The sequence below is a fragment of the Aptenodytes forsteri genome, unplaced genomic scaffold (genome assembly GCF_000699145.1).
Source record: "Aptenodytes forsteri isolate BGI_AS27 unplaced genomic scaffold, ASM69914v1 Scaffold292, whole genome shotgun sequence".
Classification (NCBI taxonomy): domain Eukaryota; kingdom Metazoa; phylum Chordata; class Aves; order Sphenisciformes; family Spheniscidae; genus Aptenodytes; species Aptenodytes forsteri.
The window spans coordinates 1,243,566-1,266,421 of record NW_008795435.1 but is presented as its reverse complement, the minus strand read 5'-3'; the positions used below and the strand labels follow the sequence as shown (position 1 = coordinate 1,266,421).

General features: G+C 36.1%; 1 protein-coding gene across 1 annotated transcript in view; it reads left to right on the top strand.

The window, feature by feature from the left end:
* The window catches only part of DGKB (diacylglycerol kinase beta), a 331,298-nt gene extending 320,333 nt beyond the window's left edge, over nt 1–10,965 (top strand). Inside the window, exons 25-26 of the mRNA XM_009281041.1 lie at nt 857–917; nt 10,858–10,965. Of these exons, the coding sequence (XP_009279316.1) occupies nt 857–917; nt 10,858–10,965 (169 nt within the window). The remainder of the gene's footprint in view (nt 1–856; nt 918–10,857) is intronic.
* Nucleotides 10,966–22,856: the final 11,891 nt, after the last annotated feature.

Genomic DNA, 22,856 nt, shown 5'->3' with positions numbered 1-22,856 from the left:
GATAACAGTGGATAATCCCATGAACTGTTAGTCGTTTTCAAATAACGTCCAAGCCAGAATTTCCATTGACCAACATGAGTGCTCAGTTGACTCATTTTTCCATTATCAGATTTATCTACTCCATGTTATTTCTAATAGTCTTGTATGCAAACTATTACAATGCAGAAATATAGGGTTGGAAAAGATCCAAAAAGATTTTTTTTTTTTTTTTTTTCTTTCTCATTTGTCTATACTTTTCTTAATGTGGTATCCAAAACTAGACAGGGAACGCTGGCTGTAGCTTTATGTTAAAATCAGTGCCCCTTTACTAACAATTTAAATTTATAACATGGTACGTTAAAGCCTCTGAATATAGTACAACTGTCATGTTCTGTGCGTGCTCTGTCTAACCCAGATTTAGACAGAAGCGTAAAAACATCTTTTACGGTTCTAATAAATGGTGATGATAGAGATAAAATTTACTTCTTATTTCCTTTATAGTAGTCAGTCTAAATTATAAAAAATAGCAGAGGTTCCTTTGTCTTTTCAGTTAATAAGGTTTATTCCTGAAGTTCTTGCGTAATTCACTCTTTATTTCACAAATTACAGACTGTTCTCCCATGAGGGAGTAGCGTATTACTAGCAAGATGTGTGAACGTTTGCAATGTTTTTGCTTTGTGTGTTGAAAATCAGACTAAGCCTACTAAGTGACTAGGTTATTTTTGTAAGCATGTTGGGTCATACTGGAGATTACATGGAAGCTTATGGGTAAATCAGGATTATATGTGTGTGCCATCACATATATTCCTCCTTAATAAATATATTTATCAATTTTGTCTAGTTACTTTTTCTTATACCATGAAATATATCCCTTTAGGACCAGCAAGTCTCTGCCTATGCAGATAGATGGAGAACCTTGGATGCAAACTCCTTGCACGGTAAGGATACTGTTATCTCTGGGAAGAAAGCTGAACAAAAAAAATTATGAACTTTTTTAATAAGTAACAAAAATTACAATAGTAAGAAACATTAACTGATTTATTTACTTTCACTTCTTCAGCGATAGAAAGAGAATCTTTCGGTTTAAAAGACAACCATTGTCATCAGCATTAACTCAATTTACTTAGATAACATCTTCACACACTGTTATTATATAGTTCAACACCCACTGCATTTTCAGTTTTCAATCATGCTGTTTTTTCCCACAGGTTAGGATGGAATAAAAAGTAATTTATTTCAAAAGTTTGGAAAATACTCAAAAGGTGCAGTCCCAGCATCCCTTTACCCAATGTGATCATTTATTTATGATGATGTATCAGGTTTATAGTCTCTATTGCTGAGGAAAAACCAATGTTTGTTTTGATGCTAAAATGTATAAAGTAACCAATTATTCTTTAAAAATTTGGGAAGATTTTCCATTGCGCTTTTGAGAGCTCATACCAAGGAGGTTTTATTTAAAGCTGAAGTCTTGACTGTGCTGATTGAATTATATGATAGAACTAATATTTAAAAAATCCTTACTGTTTAAAGGAGAAATGAAGGAAATTATGTAGTGTCTTCTTTCAGTGCTCACACATACGAAGTGAGGGCAGGTAAACAGCAATCAGGATAGGATAGGATAGGATGGGATAGGGAGGAGCTCGCTCAAAGGAGGTTCTTTGAGTAACTGTTTACAGACAACACAAGAAAGGTGTATCTCTAAGAACTCTCTGTTTTCATCCCTCTCCGATAAATTATAGAGGTTAACCGAGCATTTGGAGAAGATGTTGAAGAAATTTAAGCTCTTTATTGTTGAATATAGTCTTAGTAACATGTTTTAATATACAATTTTACTAATTTTGCTTCCCTAAAGAAGACCTGTGTTTTTAAGTAGATGAATTGCTGTAGCCTTGCAGCTTGTAAGTATGACAAAACAGTAAAGTGACAAGGAAGAAATCCCACTACAGATGGGAGTAATTCTCCAAACCAGGGTACTGGATCACTTTCATGAGCTTTATGTCTGTAGCAGAATTAAAAAATACTGAAAAAATTAAAAGGGAGCACCTTCAGTAAGGTGCTAACAGGCGTGGCAGCTGATAATATATGCGTTAGGATGACAGAAAAGGGTTGTGATAGTTCATGTTTACCAGATACACCGCGGTGTACAGCTGAACAGCGGGAAGAGTGCCTAAACTCTAATTCTCTATGGTAAGTGCTCAGATGCTGCAATGAGAGGAGAACCATGTGAACACACACTGTGTGAAGGCAGAACAGTGGGGATTTTGTGAGATTTATTCCAGGAAACCTTTTGGAGTTAAGAGGTATCATTATCTTTACCTCTTCTACAGCAATGGCTCAGTGTAGAGCAACAGTACTGAACTCGGCAGTTACTTGTTCAAGAAAAAGACATGTAATTTTTCAGTTGCCAGATTACAGAAGAGAACTTATGGAAGGATGCTGGCAATAACATGTGCTTTTTTTGTCTTGATTGCTTGCTCTGTGCAAAGTCCCTGCTATCTGATTGATAATGCTAGCAGAAGCTGCCTGCACAATTGAGGACAAACCTGGAAAAAGAGACAGTTCTTACATTTCAATTACTGCCTTGAGGAAACAATAAATTATTACTGATAATTACCGCTGTCCAGTTGAAGTACCATTTTAAAGGGGATAGAAATGGCATATACTTTTCTGTGGAGCCCATCCTTTTTGCTATACCATTGTTAAGAGAATAGACTTTGTGTTACATAAGAAAACCATGCTGTTGAATGTATTTATTTCCTCTGAGAAAAAAAATACATGAACTATTTGTCTAGACTACTGCATCTGTATGAATTTAGATATAGGCTTATTATTTTATGTTATATTATTCATTTTTCAGGAAATGTTATTTCTCTGCTGGGGAGCTTAATGCATTTATTGCAATTGCTCCTTGCATTATTGTACATGTACCCCGCTCTGTTTTCTACATCTTACAAAGGAAAAAACATGTATGGTCCAACCTCTCCCCACTAATTCTAACTACAATACAGTTTTTCCTTGAAGTTTGCTGGAAAGTAGCTAGGAATTCCTCCTGAGACAATGACAAAGATTGATGTTAGCTTTCTCTCAACCAAAGTTTAAGATTTGATTTCTAAGTGTGTGCTTCAGAGGGCTCTTTGTTTGGAAGCCAAAATGTATTTGGTTGCATAAGTATCAGGATGATATCTCAGTGATGTGTAGCCAAAACCAGTCTGGAAAAAAAACATAAAATCAAAATAAATTCTGATGTGTAGCCAACTATGTAGCCACTTATTTGAACCTGCAAGAGCTCAAATTTCAGAAAAATATGAGGAGACCAATAAAAGAATCATGAGCTTTTGTCTTCTCTAGAGGCAAAACTGCAGTTTTCTCCCAAAATTACCTGAAAGCAAATGATTAATGACCAGTTTTTAAATGGAAAAAAGTGTGATGATCAGATAAAGAAATCTATGAGTTTAGTTCCTTAGGAAACGTATGAGAGTTCGGTTTCTCTTTTATTTCCCCTTTAGGACATTTCTTTCCCTAGCTCTTACAAGGAACTGAGGCTCATATACAAAGATTCTGGCGCTCCTATATCATGCACTGAGACATGGGGGGACATTCCCATGCTACCTCTTATTTCATGTTGGGCTGCTGAGGGAAGGCGCTTGTTAGTTTACTAGCTATATGGCTTTAAGGACAGAAGCTACTATCTCCACATAGTACAGGCCTGCTTGGATATACCATCTCACTAGTTCTAGGGGAGAGACCCCTGCACCTTGTTCTATTGCATAGATCATGTACACCAGTTAGACGCAGTAGCTGGGCCTCAGGTTTTTGATTCTTTGGTGCTCTAGCCAGAAAGCTATTGTTAAAAAAAAGAGTGCTATCCCTCCCTCTCCAACTGTCCTTTAGAAAGTTGAAATAACACGTTTTATATTGGTATCGTCATCTCAGGATCTTCAGTGTCATCTAAGTTCAGCAGTTTTATGGACTGACCTATAAAAATTACAGAGACTAAGTGAGAAAGAAATTCATATGATCGGCAGGTATTGAATCAACCCTGGCCTAGGGTGCAAGTGGTTAAGCTCGGAAGTCCTCTTCTGTTTCTGCTTCAGATTTTGATATAAATGAGAGTATTTTGCAAATGATTTTTCAAGAAATCCATTTCAACCTGATCAAAATTCTTCTGCTGTTCCGTTATGTATATTAAGGCAAACAAGTTCTGCATCAAGTCCCTGTTATGTACGGGATGCAGGCTGCACATGTAGGCTTGGAAGTTTATTTCCTGTTGAAGGAATCAACAAGTTTATCTTTGCTACTTCTCCTTTCTGACTGGAAAGACATTTTATACAAGTAGCATGAGTTGCTGACAGCAGTCCCTTCTCATACATATAAAGATCATGTTCCCCCAAAATGACGGTGTGGGCTCTGAGAAGATACTGGGGGATGGAGTAGACAATGCAGTGATTCCCCGGAAGCTGTGATCTGTGATTTTTCATTCCTGCTATCAGTTTTAGTACTAAAGAACTTGTCCTGTCCTTCTTTTAACATCTTTTATGATCTTCTATTGCACACGCACCTAGCATCCCTAGACGAGAGCAGGAATGCGTTCCTGTAGGTCCTGTGCATACTTAAAAATGTGAGTGGCTTGGTCTAAAGATCTGCCATCCAGAATCATTCAGTGTGTTGAACACACGCAGACTGCAGTGTCTGACAAAGTCACTCTGCTCTGGCATAGTAAGATGCAGAATCTGAGCATCAAATTGTATTGTTTTCACTGTTTTTTATAGAGGAGTCTTTGGGAGAAGGAAAGATGATAATGTTATGTTAAATATCTTGTCTGATTAGCTGAGGAGGAAATTCTATCAGAGCTCTCCCAGACAAATACAGCAACACAAAAGATATCCATGGTTTTACCTGATCTCCAAACACGTCATTAATAGTAATGAAACTTCAAAGACTCTCAAGTTAATTCAATAAACTTCTAGCTTTAGCCATCAGGATTTTTTTTAAGAAAAGTAATCTTTCAATTTAGCTACATAAATTATTAGCATTGTTTTGAAAAAATCCCTAAGAATATTCCATTTTTATTAGAAATAACTGTGATTTCAGTTCTTTCATCTATTCCTGACTTGGTTGGCATCGTATCTGAAAGAGTGTCAAGCTGCTAGCAACATCAGATTAAAAGTAGAAGACAGAAATGTCTATAGAGGATGCAAGAATATTGCCTAAATGAAAGAAGAAAAATGAAAATCTATAGTCAGCCCACCTAATGGATTGCCAGAAATACAGTTTCATAGACGTCTGAAACACATAGTATTTTTAGAATTATTTACTGTTAGGAATACTTGTAGTAAGCCATTTAATAATGAAACTCAGAAATAGTATTTCAAAATACTATCATTTGAATGCACCTTAAAAATAAGTTTTGAATGAATGACTGAATGGTTTCTCTCTAGCCTTTCCTTTAGTTCCTAGAGATGCGATGAGCCTGAGCACAGAGGTCCTGTTGAAGTCCTACCTTTGTAGTTAAATCCAGAGAGAAACAAGAACTAAAAACAAAGAAAAGCTTTTACTAATAATCACTGTCAGCCAGGGCTAAGTGAGAAAACTAAAAGAGTCACAGATTTGCTTTCATGGAGATCCGTTGGCTCCCACATCCCATAGATCGCATGCAGAAGCTGCAGCTGTATTCTAAACTCTCTCTGTAAAGTATCTTCTTTCCATGTCACTAAATGTAGTAATATTTTCTTATCAGTTGTTTATAGTGGGAGAATTTAAACTTTTGTGTCTGCTTCTTTAGAGCAAAGAGGAACTGGGTCCTAGATATGGTGGCTGATTTTAGTAGAATATTAGACAATTATTACATAGTGAACCCATAAATGGAAGTCAATCACTAGAAAAAGTTTTTGGTGTTATACTAAAACGCTGCATTTTTTTCCCTTTTCAGCAACAATGTGCATACATTTCTGTGTCAAGGCCAGAGTGATTTACTGAGTTTCTAACACTTTCTTTTCAGCTGGGCATTGGTTTTTGTGCTCACAGGTACACTGCACGTTAATTAGTTTTGTTTACTTATGCATATTTTTTCTTAATTTCACAACAGTAGTTTTTGTAATTGACAAAGCAATTTACTGCATGTGTGCTTTCTGCACCCCAGACAAATACTCTAACATGTAGTGCACCTTTCTTTCCAGTTCAGATTGTTACGAAAAGAATTAGTTGTGACTAATTGCCAATTAATTTGCAGTGGTTTTAGGGAGGAGGGGGGAAAACAATTGCACCTACTAATTAAAATTTAAAATATTCCAAAGTGTCATCTTTAGGTGTCTGTGGAATACATAATTTCCATTTTGGTTCTGCACTGGATCTGTAACAACCCTGAGCTTGACAGCTCTATTAATTTAAAACCTCAGTGATACCTATTAGTACAAAACATGAAAAAAACGCCATTAATCATTTATTTTAATTTTGCAGCTCTGTCATTTTCTCGGTATGTTTAAAAATTATGATGACACTGAAATGTTTTCCAATCTACCTGTGTGAAGGGGAAACGGATCACACTACTTAGGAGAGAGGCTAGAGTATATTATTAGAGCTTAATTAATGCCAAACTGATTAGATTTGATTGCACTTTGCACAATAATATTGTTAAGAAATCTATTTAAAAGATGTGTTGCCTAACGCTATATTTAAAACAACTGGTCTAGATCTGAAGAGATTTTGACCAAAATGCCACATAATGCAAGTCACAGGTTAATTTTGTTTAGCACTGCCTACATTCTATAGGTGTTATTCATATCATGATACCCAGTACAGCTCTTGATCACCTACAGGAGGATAAAAGTATTTGGCACTCCTGTGACACAGAGGTGTCACATCCCTCCATTTCCTGCACAGGGAGAAGCATATGGGCATCTAGACTGTGGGAAAACCCTCATACCCTCAAAACTACCACCATCCAAACCCTGCTGATAGCATGGAAAAAAGTGACCATGGAAAAAATACAGGATTTCTTTCTTTAACATTAATTGAAATATTATAAGCAGAGCTGATTACCTCTGTTTCCAGTTTTCTATTGTCATTTAGCATTGTAGTTAGTACCTGTATTTATAGCACCATGTTCTGTGTTAATAGTAAATATTTAGGCATTCTGTGAAGTCAGGAACACAAAGGTAACCAGCACGTATTGTAGAAAAAGGAACATGAAAGCAAAACTGACTGACCTAAAAGATATAGTTATCACACTAAAATTATTGATGCTCACTGCATTTCATTTAGTGGATGCGTTGTATTAAAGTGGCTTCAAGGCATATTTTGAAACTCTGACCTGCTCCTGAGACAAATACATGTCTGGTTTATTCATTTATAAATATCTTTAGTATCACAAATTCAGGCTTCTCCTTTATCAGAAAATTTGCTATCGACAAATAGGGAGCAATTGCCATCTCTTCTTTTAAGAATTATGCTTTTTTTTTTCATTAGATCTGGCATTCCTTCCCACGAATACATCATTGGACACATTTTCTAATACTGGAAGGGCGATTTTGAAATTGCAAATGCAGTATTTTTCCGCTAAACCTATTCACTAGATATACCAGCCCTTTAAATTTCTGTGATCATGAACTCATAGGATAAAATCTTGGCTTCAGTTAGTGAATGAGAGTTTTGCCGTTGGCTTCAACAGTTTGAGTTTAGCCTATAATGTTGTGTGTCAGGCTTACAACAAAAATCCATGATATCTTAGCAATTCATGTGGCTATTTACTTTCCCCCTAGGTTTTTTTTCTCCAGCAGCACTTCAGGAACTCCCCTAATTTAGGTTTAAAATGTCCTCCCATTTTCTGTAAGTTATTATATATTTTCAGTAAAACTGAGTAAATGGTCTCAAAAATTATTTTCCAGAATTCCATAGTAATTTGTATGAGTATGTTTGTCAGGATATTATCAGTTCTTAAAAATATGTTAGGTTAGGGTTTGAGCTTTTGGGATTTTTGTCTGAGCAATCTCTTTTTCTCTTGTGTCTGTGTAAATCACAGATTTACCTAGGAAAAATGAAAAACAAACAAAAAAAAGGTCTTATTTAAAGCTTCTATAATTGTGCTTCTACTAAAAAAAACATGAGGTTGCTTGCTGAATGAAAGAGAAACTGAATGGTAAAAGTTAGTCTATAGACACTCCATGTGCATGCACACAGAATCTATATACAGCTATAAGTAGTGATTTCTTTATTTTTAACTAAACTAAAACTTTGTTGCTTGTAATTAAAGATTTTTCTCTTTTTTTTTTTTTGGTCCATTTCAGTCTCCCATACAGCACTTTCAGTGTTCAGTCCTGCTTTGACCTACAACACTATTTCTCTTTCTGAGACCCTTAGTGCTGCTTCCCATCTCAAAGTGTGTACTGTCACTTGTCACCCAAACTCGCAGCACCAACTCTGGCAGTGCTGCCAGTATGAAAGCAGAAGCAGAAGTGAGACTCCAGGGCAGAAATGCAACACCTGAAAGTCTTGAGAAAGAGACAAAATTAGCCTATTTCAGGAAAGGTAGTGCAATGGTCCAGCATGTATTACAAACATACTGATCTCTTATCACCCAAAGATGACACTTTTTAATTTATTTTTTCAGCAGGAAAATAAGGAATCAGTGGTTATCATTGTTAACCAATGCAATGTTACCAGACACTACCATGCATAAGTAAACAAATATACTTTAAGTTTACACTTATTTTTGTATTTTCAGAATGTAAAATATATTTTACACCACTGGAATCATGCCAATTTGTAACAGTTGAAAATATGTCTCAGATAAATGCATGTAGGACTCCATCCCCATGCGCATGAGTGCTTAATCATGTTCATGCATCTTAGCTGATCTCAGTTGATAGGATGCAACATACTGAAGAGGTCATGGTCTCTGAAACAGATGGCTCAAGCCAAAAAAGAACATTACAAATGATAAACATTTTCTCAATATGTAATTGCATTCATCCTCAGCAGCATTGAACAGCCCCAATCCAACATGCAATCTGTACGGGGTCTCAGGATTACCTCACCTCTTCATACTAAAGCCATCTTTTGAGCTTTGCTCTTTTATTCATTTTAAGATGGAATTACTATGATTTACCTCTGAAAGGAAACTCTGAGGCCATTCCTACTGCCACATCATGGCCAAATCTTGCAATAAGCTGAACCCTTATGACTTTCGAAGAATCCACTCACAGCAGCTGCAGATTACTTCATGTATTGATCCTCAGGATGAGATTGATGTCATCACTGTTCCTGAGCCCAAAATATGTCTTATGAAGCATGTGAAAGTTACAAAAATCCTTGAGGCGATTTTCCAGGACCAGATCATCAGCTGGTATAAAGTGACATCAATAGAATAACGCCAACTTACCCCAACTACAGATTTGGCTGCCTGAAGTGGTGCCTGAAGCAGAATTTCTTGTGAGAAAATATGTTGATGCCAGTCTTTGAAAGCGAGAGTTATTATCCATGTGAAATTAATCTAGGTTGCCAAAAAAACCCCGTATGTTAAATTTGATACTAATGAACAATGTTGACAAAAACAGGTCACGTATGAAATTTGAGACTAATGAACTAAGGTGGCATGGAAATGAGCATTTGGAGAGTAAAGTAAAGGCTCTAATAGAGTTAAACCAACCCACTCATTCTGTTGAGGTTTTTATGTTTCTGCCTCCTTATAATGTAAAGTAAATTTCCACCTCAAGAAATGTCTATATTTTAATGAGCCTCTCCACGTGACATACATTTTTTGTTTCATTACTATTAGTGAATGACAAGTGAAGGATATTCATTTTAACTTGAAAATGTCAGCTATGCACTTTAAGAGATATATTTTCCAGTTTTTAATGAGGTGGTGTTTCTTTTTGAAAGAAATACCCATCTCTGATGTGGGTACTATGCAGGTGACAACTGATATTTAATAAGTGATGGTTCTTGTATTAGTCGTAGTTCACTAAAGAAAATGTCTCGGATTGCTTTTGAAAAACTCTTAGCGTCACTAGCCCAAAGGCAAGATGTGACCTTTTTATTACATAATGAGAATCATTTATTATCTTACAATGTATCTTAAAGTCACAGACAAAATGCCACTTTGATAATTGCTTTCAATTAGCTTTGAGCATAGCATACATTCATAAAATGTCTTCTCTAATTTAGACTTGAATTAGAGAAAATTGCAGACATAATCTACTTTAAGGTTGTCTCATTTAAGGTGATTCGTAGTTTTATATCAAAGAAATCAAAACGGGTGGCTTTAGAGCAGTCTTACAAAGTGTTTTAAATAGGCTTTTCAATATTTGAGTCTATTCTATTAACAATTTATTAACAAATTAGAATGCTAGTTCTTCTTTTGAGCTTTTTTTTATATTAACTTTTGACTTTCGTTCATAATGCTTATTTTGAAATTAAGCAGTGTCATGTGTTAAAAGAGAAGTACAGCTTGATTAGATGTATAAATAAAGCATACAAAGACAGCTTATACCTTAATAACAGGCAACAGCTTGGTCTGTCAGCATGTATGTCCTTTCCAACTTTTAAATTCTTATTCATCTTGTAGATATGTAAAATATTTAACAGCAGGCAAGAAATCCCACACTCAAAAAGTAAGATCGCATATTGGCATGTATTTTATTGCATATGATTTTTAATATTGATTATGTGTATATTTTAAAGTATTTGTGGAAACAATGATTACACATAGATTGGTTTACTGCATATGTAACATCATTCATAAAAGATACAGGTATTTTCCTTTCATCTTTGATTAAATGAAGAAGGTTTGGAAGTCGCATATAAAGATAATTCAGGCATCTCAGATACTTGGAATTGAACTAGCTCAAGGGATAACTCTGTTTTTCTTCTTTCTTCCCCCAGATAAAAATTACTCACAAGAACCAAGCCCCCATGTTGATGGGACCTCCTCCAAAAACCGGTCTTTTCTCTTCTATCATCAAAAGAACAAGGAACCACAGCAAGGAATAAGCCTATGTAGTTCAGTTTTTAGAAAACCAATTAGCTTTGTTGGGCTTTGGAATATTTATGCTGGAAATCTTTCAAGAATTTTAGAATATCTTCTACTTGCAAAATCATGGATTTTGGTTTAACAGTTTCCATAACCAAGCTAATGTAAAACTATGCTATTAGAAAAAAATATTGTCACAGTTTTGTAGGCATTTTGCATGATGAAAGCAGATGTTTACATAAAGTGATACAGCATATTTTTTGTTGCATGTGTTACCATTTACTAATCTATAGGCTAATTCTGCCGTGGAATTTGGGAAGAGAATGCCATGGGTAATTTGATTTTCTCTCTTTTCCATTTCGTCTTTTTCTACTGCAGTGATCATATGCCATAGGTTCAATAGAATCTTTTGAGTCAAACATCTTCACATCAATAGCCAATTAGACCTGTTTCAGAGTAAAGTTTATTACAGGTCTCATTAACCTGTACTTTTAGTTTATCATTTCTTTCTGCCCTGAGAATATTTTTATTCAGCTAAGCATTAAAATCTTTTATCTTCTGATAACTCCTATGTATGTGAGTAACTGTATCTGCTGAAAACATCTAACAATGTCTGCAGTATTCAAATGATCATGATTACTTTTATGTAAGTTTTTGTAAGATTGGAAGTCAATGCAAGTTTGAGCAAAAACTATAAGGCTAAGGAGATCGTGCTAAGAGTGAAGATGATAATACTTGCAAAACTAGCCATCAGAGTTGTTTGTTGAAACGCTAGAATTATTTTAATGAGCAATACATCTCTGTAATATGGCAAACTTTAAATCATTCTGCGTATTGACTGATAGTATAGCGTGTATGCACACAAATAACCAAAGCTCATGCCTAATAAAGTGCATTTCCCACCAAAGATTTAGTGAAGGATGCTTCAGAGAAATGGGTTAATGCATAATTAATCAAGCTCACTGGAGTAGACTGACTTACTTCTGAAAATTTACAGTTCTTTTGATTACGTTGGCAATGTCCAGACAAATGTTGGGGTAAGAAAAAACAAATTAATTGCAAGTAAATACTCACTTTTCATTTGTTTCATAAGTTGATAGACATAGACACATAGTCTAAGTATTGGAATATTCAACTTACGCCTAATTTTGTTGTCATTATTATTTATAAATTTATGCCATCCATAATTTACTCACCCCCTAAATTAATCTCTTAAGGAAAGGATAAACTGTTATCTATTCCGCCTTTGTAGTCTGCTGTCTGGAATCAAAACATTTCTTGTCATAAATTTTGGGGAGGCAGTTGCTCAGGTTTTTACTTTCTTAGCCCTCTGAGAGACTTCCTAACAGCTTAGAAATCATAATACAGGGATTTGTCTGAGGTTTGCACAGCACTGTCTAATGTTGAAGGGAAGTCCAAGAATGGCAACTTTTTTCAGTCTTACATATAAACAGTCTCAATCAAAACCTTTTGTGCAGTCTTAACATTGTTCTTTGTTCAGAGTGAGCTGCTTCTCAGCTCTGCATGTCTTAAGTTCTCAGAGATTTCATCAAAAAACAAACAAGGAAAAAATAAAACTTCGCTTGAAATGCATGATTTCCCATTTTTACCTAGACTTTAAAATGTTAATGATTTATTAAATCTATTTTTCTATTGCTTCATTCATCCCTTAAAAAATAGTATTTCATCATTCTGTAGTGCACGGTACTGTGCATGTATTTAAATAAAGTTACTATCATTTGTTCCTCAGTATAAGAATTCAACAGAGTCCTAATTTATATAATAGGCACTGAAATAAAAGTCAGTATATAGTTGGTAAGGATTATGTCTTTGAAATATACAGTCTGTGTTCTGTAAACATTAGGAGGTAAATACCAATTAATGTTATGTTCAGCATTAGGTAGAAAAATATGAGGGCAATTATTTGCTAAAATTAAGATCTTGTAATTCCCTGTTCTTGGGTCCAGTGGTGTTGACAATTACAGTTACTGTAGGAGTAAACTAATATTTTTCCTGTGCTTTGCAAACACACACACAGAGAAGCATTTGACGCACTCCTTAGCTGCAAACATACATAAATGTAGAGCAAGAGATATTTGCAAAAAGAAGGAACTTGCTGACATGATATTACATAAAGTGTACATTGGTTTTATGAAATTATGGTTACAGGTGATAAATATTTTCACATAACTTGACATAGGATTTTCTACCAATGCTCTCAACTTTTTGTGGCAAAAATGTGTTTAATGATAATATATAATGTGCTCTCTGATTATCTCATGAACATTGTAACTCTGAAAACAAATAAAATTATACATAAGCTATTATTTAATAATGTATGCAATTTTAAATGTGCCAGTCTGTGATAGCAAATTGTTCACAACACGCTTTTTCATATAAAGAGGGATAGATGGGTTCATGTAATCACAATTACATGCAATTTTGACTAGACATATAAAAGGTAAATCGGATCTGTTGGTCAGTATGTATCAAATTCTCACTTTAGCAAAATATAATGGAGCAGCCATTTTACTATATTGGCACGTACCGTAGCAGTGACGTTCTCTCTATTAATCTTGTTTGTTTGGTTTTTTAGCATGGCCTCTACTAATTTAAAACCATGCTCAGGTTGAAAGTATTGATTGATGATGAAGAGAATTAGAGTACATAAATCATAGTATGAAAGGAAAATGCTTGATTTAATGAGAGAGAACTTCAGGGGGGGGGTTCCTTTTTTTTTTTCATTTCAGTATGCACAGAATTAACATCATGAAATTATACATTGGTGTATAAAGCAAAACAGAGAATATATGCATGTATCTTCATACAGCTGTGATAGGTGCACTGTTCTTACATTGACTGAAGAGTAGTAGCTGTAAACCTTCCACTGTTTACAATGAGGCATTCTTTAAGGCCTCATTAATGACATTTGCAATATAAATGGAAATTCCAAATATGTAGGAATGATATCTGACACTGGATTTGCAAATTTTTCATTTCCCTACTAGAGCGTTGCAGCTGGGCAATGTGCTGAGGAAAGAACATGACGTCTCAGGAAGAAATCTTAACTTCTGAAATTGGTTAGCATCACTCTCACTTTGCATGAGTTCCTGTTAAAAGGAGGTGGAAGCAGAATTTGTTGCAGACACACATACAGAATTACTGTTTCCAGTACTTGCAAGATATTTGTATGTATATCATCACGATTATTTAGAGCTGGGGGTTAGACCTCGTGATTTAGGCTTATTGGTGTGTGTACGTGTATGTGCATGCTAGATCAGGTAATGTGCTGATATGCTTAGGACTTTGATGAGCTAGGAAGCACTTAGTATTAGTTTATGAAGCAAAAGTAGATGTTCTATAACATTTCCTCACTTATCAACTCTGTAGTATTGCATGTAAATAGCAACAATGATTAGCTAATATCCAAAATTATTTAAGGCAAATAAAGTCACAGACTTTAATGTGCTTCAAAATATCAGTGTAAGAAGTAATATAGTCAAAGAATGTGTGGGTTTGATATAATTATTGTAAGAAAGGGAGAAAAATACTTTTTTTTTTTTTAATCTCTAGGTTAGTATTTGTTTGCTGAGACTAGCTATTCGGTGATTATTAGCGATTTAGGGTACTAGTGCTATTCTGTAACAGCCCCAGCTGGCTTCTGGGGCTTGTAATTCTGAGGTGGATCATAGCAAGACCAAGGCTTTCTGGGAAGCAGTTATTTTAGAGCAGTGTTGTGCCTCACCTCTCTGGGAGAGTGACTAGAGAGAATGGCTACAAAACTGTCTTTAGACAAAGAAGCATGAGAAGATCAGAGAACTCTGCTAAGGAATGGCAAAACAGATGCTCAAAGCGATGTGTGAAAGGGGTCGGTCACTCCAAGGCAACCCACAAAAATGGTGGTGTGGGGCCTGGGAGGCCAGATGAAGGCACCCGGGGTTAACGAGCATTGATGTGCCAAGGAAGTGAATTAATTAGATTAATCTAGAGACTCCTTCTATTTAGGGCTGAAGGACGTGGGTAGTGTTTGTTTGCTTCATGGGGGGAAAGATTGTCTGAGAGGAGTTAGGCCCAAGGAGATACAACTGAGCCCTTTGTGTGAAGGGAGAAGGACTTGCGAGCGAAGGAGAACTGAAGGATGGTCAAAGGAAGGTAAAGGACTTCCCAGGGTGTTGTTTATTTCTGAGTACTTTCATATGCTGAAAAAAAGATGACATTTGCCCTTGCTGTTAAATAGCAGTTTGCCAAACTGCTAAGCAGTTAGCACGAAAATAAATAAATAAATTTAGAAAGCTGAGGTGAGCCTGAGAAGCACTGCTCAATGTTTTATGCAAGAGCAGTGAAGAATATGTCAGCCTCCTGTCAGATAATTGCTGCTTGTCTCTAGCTCCGTCAGGTCTGAAAGCATTTTGTTTTCTCTCTTCTGTCCATAAGGAAGGAAACTTCTTGTGGTCCTGCTGAGGTGAGTAAAAGCCTTACTGTAGCCCTGACTGGAAAATAAATAAAATATAGGTGAGATCTGGAAGCTGAATCTGTTAATGAGATATAAAGTTATAGGTTAAAATCTGTGGCATGCGAGGCTCTGAGGGTGTGCTGTGCAGCAATGACTGATGGTACAAATGCTCTTCAGGTCTGTCATGGTTTGCTGGTGTCTGCCCAACCTGGGCTTGTGCCATGGTGAGCCTCCTGGCTCTTATACCCTATTTACACTCAGACTGTGGATTTTCAGTTGATTTTGAAATGAAGAGGTTTGACCTTTCCTGTCCTTTCCATGGACATTTGTGTGTCGGTGGCATGGATACAGATGGAGCTTTCCCACTATCAGGTTCTCTTAATTTTACAAATATAGCTGAAGCAGAGAAACTTCTTTTTGACCGTTGACTTCCATTATGTGAAACTGCCCGACAGCTTGAAACTATAAATAGGCGACGATACGTTCTAGGTATCTAGAATCTGGGCATGGTGCTATTTCAGAGGCTGCCTTTTTTCCTTTCTGATTCATGATTCAAAGAGACTACCTGAGAAGCACCTCAGGGCTCTCTTTAAATATGACTCATACAAAGAGTAAGTGACAATCATCAGGCTTTGTTATTTATAGAAGTGGTAGCTGAAGCACCTCAGGGCTCTCTTTAAATATGACTCATACAAAGAGTAAGTGACAATCATCAGGCTTTGTTATTTATAGAAAAGTGGTAGCTGTGTTGATGGTAAAGCGGCAGTTTCATAGTGAGGTGTCCATTTCTAATAACCATGGAAAATTATTTGCTGGGTCTAACTGAGTGAGAAGCAAAGATTTTGAATTTTCAGGTCAATTTTTAGTCTAAGGTTGATAATGACTGAAAATACTTAGCTGCCGATTGGCTTATTTGAAATATACTTTTGTTTGTTTGTTTGTTTGTTTACCTAGGGTCAAACTCACGTTGTGAAGGAACATAGCGATTTGCATTAATAAGTAGCTTTTCTAGACAGGGAAGTGAATACTTCTTACTCTCTTGGTGAAATTCATACTTATGGGCCATGTTTTGCCTGCCAATAAGACAATACAAGTTGTCAATCTTCAGGCCTGTCAGTCTATTTACATTAAGTACAAAAAAGAACGCATAATAACAATTCTTCTTTAAGCTATTTGTATCTGCAGAAAGATAGTGGTGATTTGTATATCCCTCAGTGAGGCAATTGGACTTTGCAAAATGAGCATCAGCACTGTACTTTCTCCCTAGCCTTGAGGTTGACTGTTGCAAAGGGTGTGGTGTGGGTTTTTTGAGTGTGATGGTTTGTTGTTTTGTTGGGGTTTTTTAGTAAATATGAGTAAGTTCCAAATGTCTCCTTTTACCCCGGAATTATAAGGACTAGAACTTTGATTCAGACACATATTTTATGTTTATGGTGTACACATAAGTAAGCAAGCAAGCAAATGCAGGAAGATCTATTCCATTTGAGCTGAACTTCCATGTGTTTAAATTCAGTCCTATTACTGAAAGAAAAACCAACAACTTGTTAATTTTGGGTAGCTTGGGAGGATTTGGGGGGAAAAATGGATGTGTTGGGTTTTTCTCCTGAGTAGTATGACCTTCTTACAACAATATACACATGTAGATTATGGAATTTTCACCTCATTTACATCAATCAGTTTTCTGTGGCTATATTCTGAAATGTGATTTTTTTTTTTTTTTTTTTAAACCAGCTTAATCTATCTCTTAATGATTCAATATGATTAGTTTACAAGAAGTTTTGAAAGATTTGGTCCAACTGTCTATTCTACAAAGTCAAGCCTTGCATTGAGATGCAAACTGAGGCCTTCATACTTTGTCACTAGTGCTAGTCAAAAATTCCTTAGCCTCTGTTTCATCAAAATATATAATCTTGTGGGGAGGAATCTACCTTCCCTGATCAATCTATTCTTTCACTGGCTTCCCATTTCAGAGCAAAATCAGATTTACCTTTTTAAATGTCAAAATATTTTGTGCTTGAATGTCAAAAGGAAATGTAAGATTTTAATTTGTTTCATTCGTTAATTCTGTTTCATTAAAGTAGTGATTAATATTGTAGTATAACTGACTTTTCAATTTAAAAAGCAAAAAGTGAATGAAATTATGCTCTTATTTTATTTGAATATGAAATAATTCTTATTTCCTTTAGGAGATTTTTAAAATTCTTAGTATTTGTTCAAGATCTTGAAATAAAACTTTCAAGCTTTGCACTGCTGCACTTGTCACCAGACTAAAAGCCTGCACATCAAATTCTAGTCCTTATGTAACACCTCTGCATTTTTATTATACCAGTAGCTGCATAACTCCCAACAGTTATCTTCAAGGAGTTGATTTTTGATTCATAGTTCCTCCTGTTTCACTTTAATTTGTCAGTACAGGTCTATCTTGTTGCTGAAGAAAAACAGAGAGAATAACGTTAAACAAAAAATTATTTCACATAGCCTAAAAGTTTACCAAATATCTTGCTAGTTCTCTCAAAAAACAGCAGTGGACTCTGGTTTTCACTAAAAATAGAATTTTAAAGTTAGTTAACGTCAACTAATAGTTAAAGAAGGGAAATCCCATTATTAAGTTATCCTAATTATTATAAAATAAGTGAATAACAAGAATATTTTAGGCTAGGTATTGTAAAATAAATTAATGACAAGGTAGATATAATGCTTGTAAGTGTTTCTTCTAAGGTACTGAATACACTGTAACTCAATTGACAATAATTGTTCAATCACATTGATAAGGCATTTGTGTGTCACTGTAATTCATAAAATCCTCCTGTGATCCCTAATGTCTCTCAATCTTTTGGGTGAATTATCAGCTAATACTGTGTGATAGCTAATCTGTGAACGCTTTTCACCTCACAGTTACCCAAAACATATATGCTGTCTGAAGTTTTGCTATTCAAGGTCGCTGTACCTTTATCACTAAATAATGTTAGAATGTCTAACCCAATTGATATCATGTTAAAGTCCTTGCTGTGATAATCGTCAGTTTTAATTTTATGGTCTTGGGACAAGAGGTGAGTGGACTCGCATGAGGTTAATGGGGCTTTAAGAAAATGTTATGTTCCTTTGGTGCAAGATAAGGTTTTCTTCTGATGGGAATCCTGTCACTTTATCAGATATAAAGGCTTTCTCTGCCAAAGAGTTGAGATATTAGTCTGTGTGAAATGATTTATAGTTTTTCCTTGGCTTGCCTGCTGAATCTTGGACAAAAAAGTAAATCTTATGGCAGATGCCAATTGTTCCCTGTTGGTCTGCGTGTAGAAATATGTACTACCACGAGAGCTAGTCAAAGTGTTCAAATACAACCAGAACAGTTGTGTAGACAACTGAGAGCAGAGCAGAATACCTGGGGTCAGACTCACAGAAGCAGAAGTTGAAACAAACTGTTAGAAGGTCAGGAGGTTAAATTTCCTTTACTCATTTCTCGAGTGACGTCTATCTAAAAATGTAAGAGTGCAAGTAGGTAATAAATATGTCTGTAACTTACCACTGATAACATTCATCTACACAATATTTGTGCTATTTTCTTAGCTCAAATATAGCACAAATGGTAATTTTTAACTATTTGTGCTGTGTGCATCCTCCACAAAACACAGTGCAATAGCATAACATAGAAAAGCAGGTTTTAACAGGTGCAACAATATAATGTTTTAAGGAACCCAAGATACCTTCTGGTCCAACACCACAAGGCAGCAAAGGACTTTGCAGGAAAAAAAACACATAATGCCATTTCCATCTCTTCTCAGTAAAAGTTTGCAAAAGAGGGGAGTTGTGGCGAATTTATAACTTCATTTATTCTTTCGTTTTAATTTGTTTATAAATGAATTTGGAGAGTTGCTATGAGATGAACCTCATCAGAATATGCAGCCACAACTGTGTAAGGGAGGATTGAGAATATTTTGCTGGATCTGGTTCCCCTTACATATAGAACTACTTCTGTAAATTTTTCCTTGATTAGAAGCAGCCTACTTGCAAGGTACAGAAACAGAGGTAGTCACTATTTGTTTAATTACTTGGTTCCTTTAAGGTGTTACATCTTTCTCTTTTTGTTTTTTTTAGCACAGCTCTGCAATGGCTACTGTGAATATTTTTTTGCAAGAACAGTCAACATTGAAGAATGACTTTTATAGGAGATGGCAGCATACAATATAGATAATTTGTGTGTCATGCTACTTCTGCTACACCGATGGGGATCCCCTTGAAAGCATTTAAAGTCCTAATGTAGAATGTGACACTAAGTCATAGATTTGGAGATTATGATTGAAATATAGCCTTGTTTGAGACAATGTTGAAGTGAAGGAGGCATGTGGAAGTGAAATCCCAACCTCACTGAAATCATTGGTTTGCCATTGCAGTCACAGAGCCAGGGTTTTATCTCTATCTTGTGGTAGGGCTCAGAACATCTTTCCTGCCTCAAGTAAAATGTCTTCAAAGAAGTCCAAGAAAGAGTCTGAGAAGTTTTGTGCAGTCACACATCTGTAAAAGCCTACTGAATGCTTGCTCCTGCAGTTTCCCCACGCTATTGGCCTGGAAACCAGGTCACCTGGTCTCTTCCTTTCAGCCGAGTACTCATGTCTTCCTCTTTCTCACTTTTCTCCTGTGTCCTTAGCAATCTTGTATTTCTGTCTCCAAAAGCCTTAGCTTCAACATGCTGTACTGGAATATGTTTTCACCTACATGGTTCTATTGGTTGGTGGTTAGGCATTATGCTGAGAAATGCAAATTTGAAATTTCTCTCATTAAGGAAGAAATCAAAGACTTCAACTTTCCGGCAAACACTGTAACTTCTCTAACCAATGTTGTGAGTCCTGCTCAGTTAAGGCCCTCTCCTTAAACTCCACTCTCTGAATCTCAAAGGCATGAGAATGTTGAAGCTCCAACTAGGTGGAGTTCACGCATAGTGTTTTATTGTGCATTTGCCAATTTGCATGGAAATTTTATGGATTCTATGTATAAATGTCCCTCTTCCCTCACTATTCAGAGCCTTAAAAATCTCCCCTTAGTGCTTTGAATCACCCTGCTGGGGTAATGTAACACCAAACTTGCGTACAAATAAATAGTTGCTTTGAACCTAGCTCTTAGGATGTGTGTGTTCAACAGAATGTTGACTTGGTATCAAATTCTGTACTGTTGCCTTAAGAGGCCCTGACACAGTGCTGTAAAACCATGGCTATGTACAGCATAACACAACCCACTCCTAATTATTTCTGCCTAGAGTAGCTGCTGCTGTTGGATTTCTTGTCTTTTATGCTTAAAACAGCAGCGACGCAGTAGTGAGTCAAGCCTTTGCCAGTGCTTTAAATATCCAGTGCTAGGTGCTATATAAAAATATTAAAAAAAAAAAAAATAAAAAAATTAAAAAAAAGCAGGCATGTGTGCACACCTTGATTAGCATGTGATATGTCAGAGGTATGCAAATTGTGTACAAAGTGTATGTATTCAATCTCTTGCATTTACATACAGCCTTTTGTTTGCAGTATCGTTTAATGTCTGTGTACTCTGACTGCTGTTTTGTCATTTCTGGCAGTCATTGTGTACCTTCAAGCTTGTGCTGTCCTAAGGTATAAAGCCAATCTCATAGTTATTTGTTTCAGTGTTATTAGATTGTTAATTAACAGTTAGTGTAAAGCAACATAGTAAAACATAACAAAAAAACCCCATATTTTGTGGAGTTTTTTTCTCCACAACTATAACCTGAGGAAGAACAGTGGTTACTTGCCATGAGACCAGAAAAAAAAAAAAACAAACCCACAACAAAAAAACCAAACTTCCTAAAAACTACTAGTCTTATTCCTTAGAAAAATTTTGCATGTGGAATTATGAATTTTTTTTTTAAAGTTAACTCATTGCTCTAATCCAGTGGTAACGGAGAACTGAGAATACTTATTTAAAATAACGATTTTACTTGTCACATGGCCATACTGAACATAGAGAACATACAAGGTTCTTGGCCTCATTTCTTTGCCTTCCATCACTGTTTAGTTTCATTCAGCTATTCTCATGCATGTCATTAGGCTGGACTGATACTTAGTATTTCTCTGACTTCTGGCTCATCACTGTTGTGTCTTTACCTTCAGTCATAAAATAACTGATTGTCTGCATTCTCCTCAATCTTTGAAGTTTTTGTTTGTTTTTCCATCACTAGCATCCCTCTGCTAGTTTGTTTCCTTTGCTTTGTTCATACACTTCTAATTAAAGTCCTTGTTATTTTGATCTCAGTCGAAGCCCTTGTAAATTTTCTTTCCTATTCAGATCCATTCAGAGTCCACCTCTAAAGGATTCCTGGACTGTCAGTTCACAATCTTATCTTCTCTCAGAAATTGTCCTCGGACCTTTTCCCCTCCCCTTCTCTTGTGGTTACATTAGGCACAGGCTATTTGTCTTCACTTATGAGGCCTTTAGTGGCTTATGCCTACCTTGACAAAAGGTATTTTTATGTGTATACCTAAAATCATTCTATGTTTAGAGCTCTCATTGTGTATAATCTGTTCAATACAAAGGCAAGTACCTATTTGTATGATCTGTATCTAATCAAGCCATGATGACATTCTGTAATGTGTAGTTTTAGATGTTAAAGCAAAGATTTGGGGGGTTTAGCATATACCGATCTTATATTTGATTAAAATTCCTCTGGAAACATCTACAAAGCTACTCCATTACCTTCTTTCAAATCCTTCCTTCAACTATCTACAAAAAGACCATGTTTCAGCTATTGCCACAGATATCGGAATCTGTTTTCTTTCATATTCCCACATATCTGTTCTTAACTGTTTTTAAATTACAAGCTTGCTTTTAGGGGTCGGGGGAAGGGAGCTCCATGTTCTGTGGTGTTAGAGCATCTAGCACAATAGGAGTTCTGGTCCACAGCTACATCATTTAAATGTTAGAGCAACAGAGATATTTTCATGTAATTTTATGTTGGCAGATGAATTTATAGACTGCTGATGATTACATTGCATGTCCCATCTGCACATGATCCGCAGGGAACATGAACCCAGCTAGAGGATTTACTTTGTCACAGTTTCAGCTTTCTGTTCTGAAACTTTTTCATTCATTCCCTCTTCTGTTGGCCAAAACAACAACTATGACATACAGTGGGATTTCACTTCTTCCTACTTCATTCTCCCCACTAGTAGAAGGAACTCTAAGACCTTTGTCCCACAAGGGCCCTGTGGATGTGCTTCTTTAAAATCCCTAGCCCCTGCACCCCCCAAAAAAAAGAAAAAAAAAAAGGGGGGGAGGGGGGACAAAAAAAAACAATCCCAGAACCAGCATCCTTGGAGGCTTTTGGAGACATGCTGAATAAACCAAGATCGCATCCTTCCTTTCTCTCCCGTATATCACAGGGAAGCTGGCTGTCATGGTTTAGCCCCAGCCGGCAGCTAAGCACCGCACAGCCGCCCCCTCTCTTGGCCTCCGGTG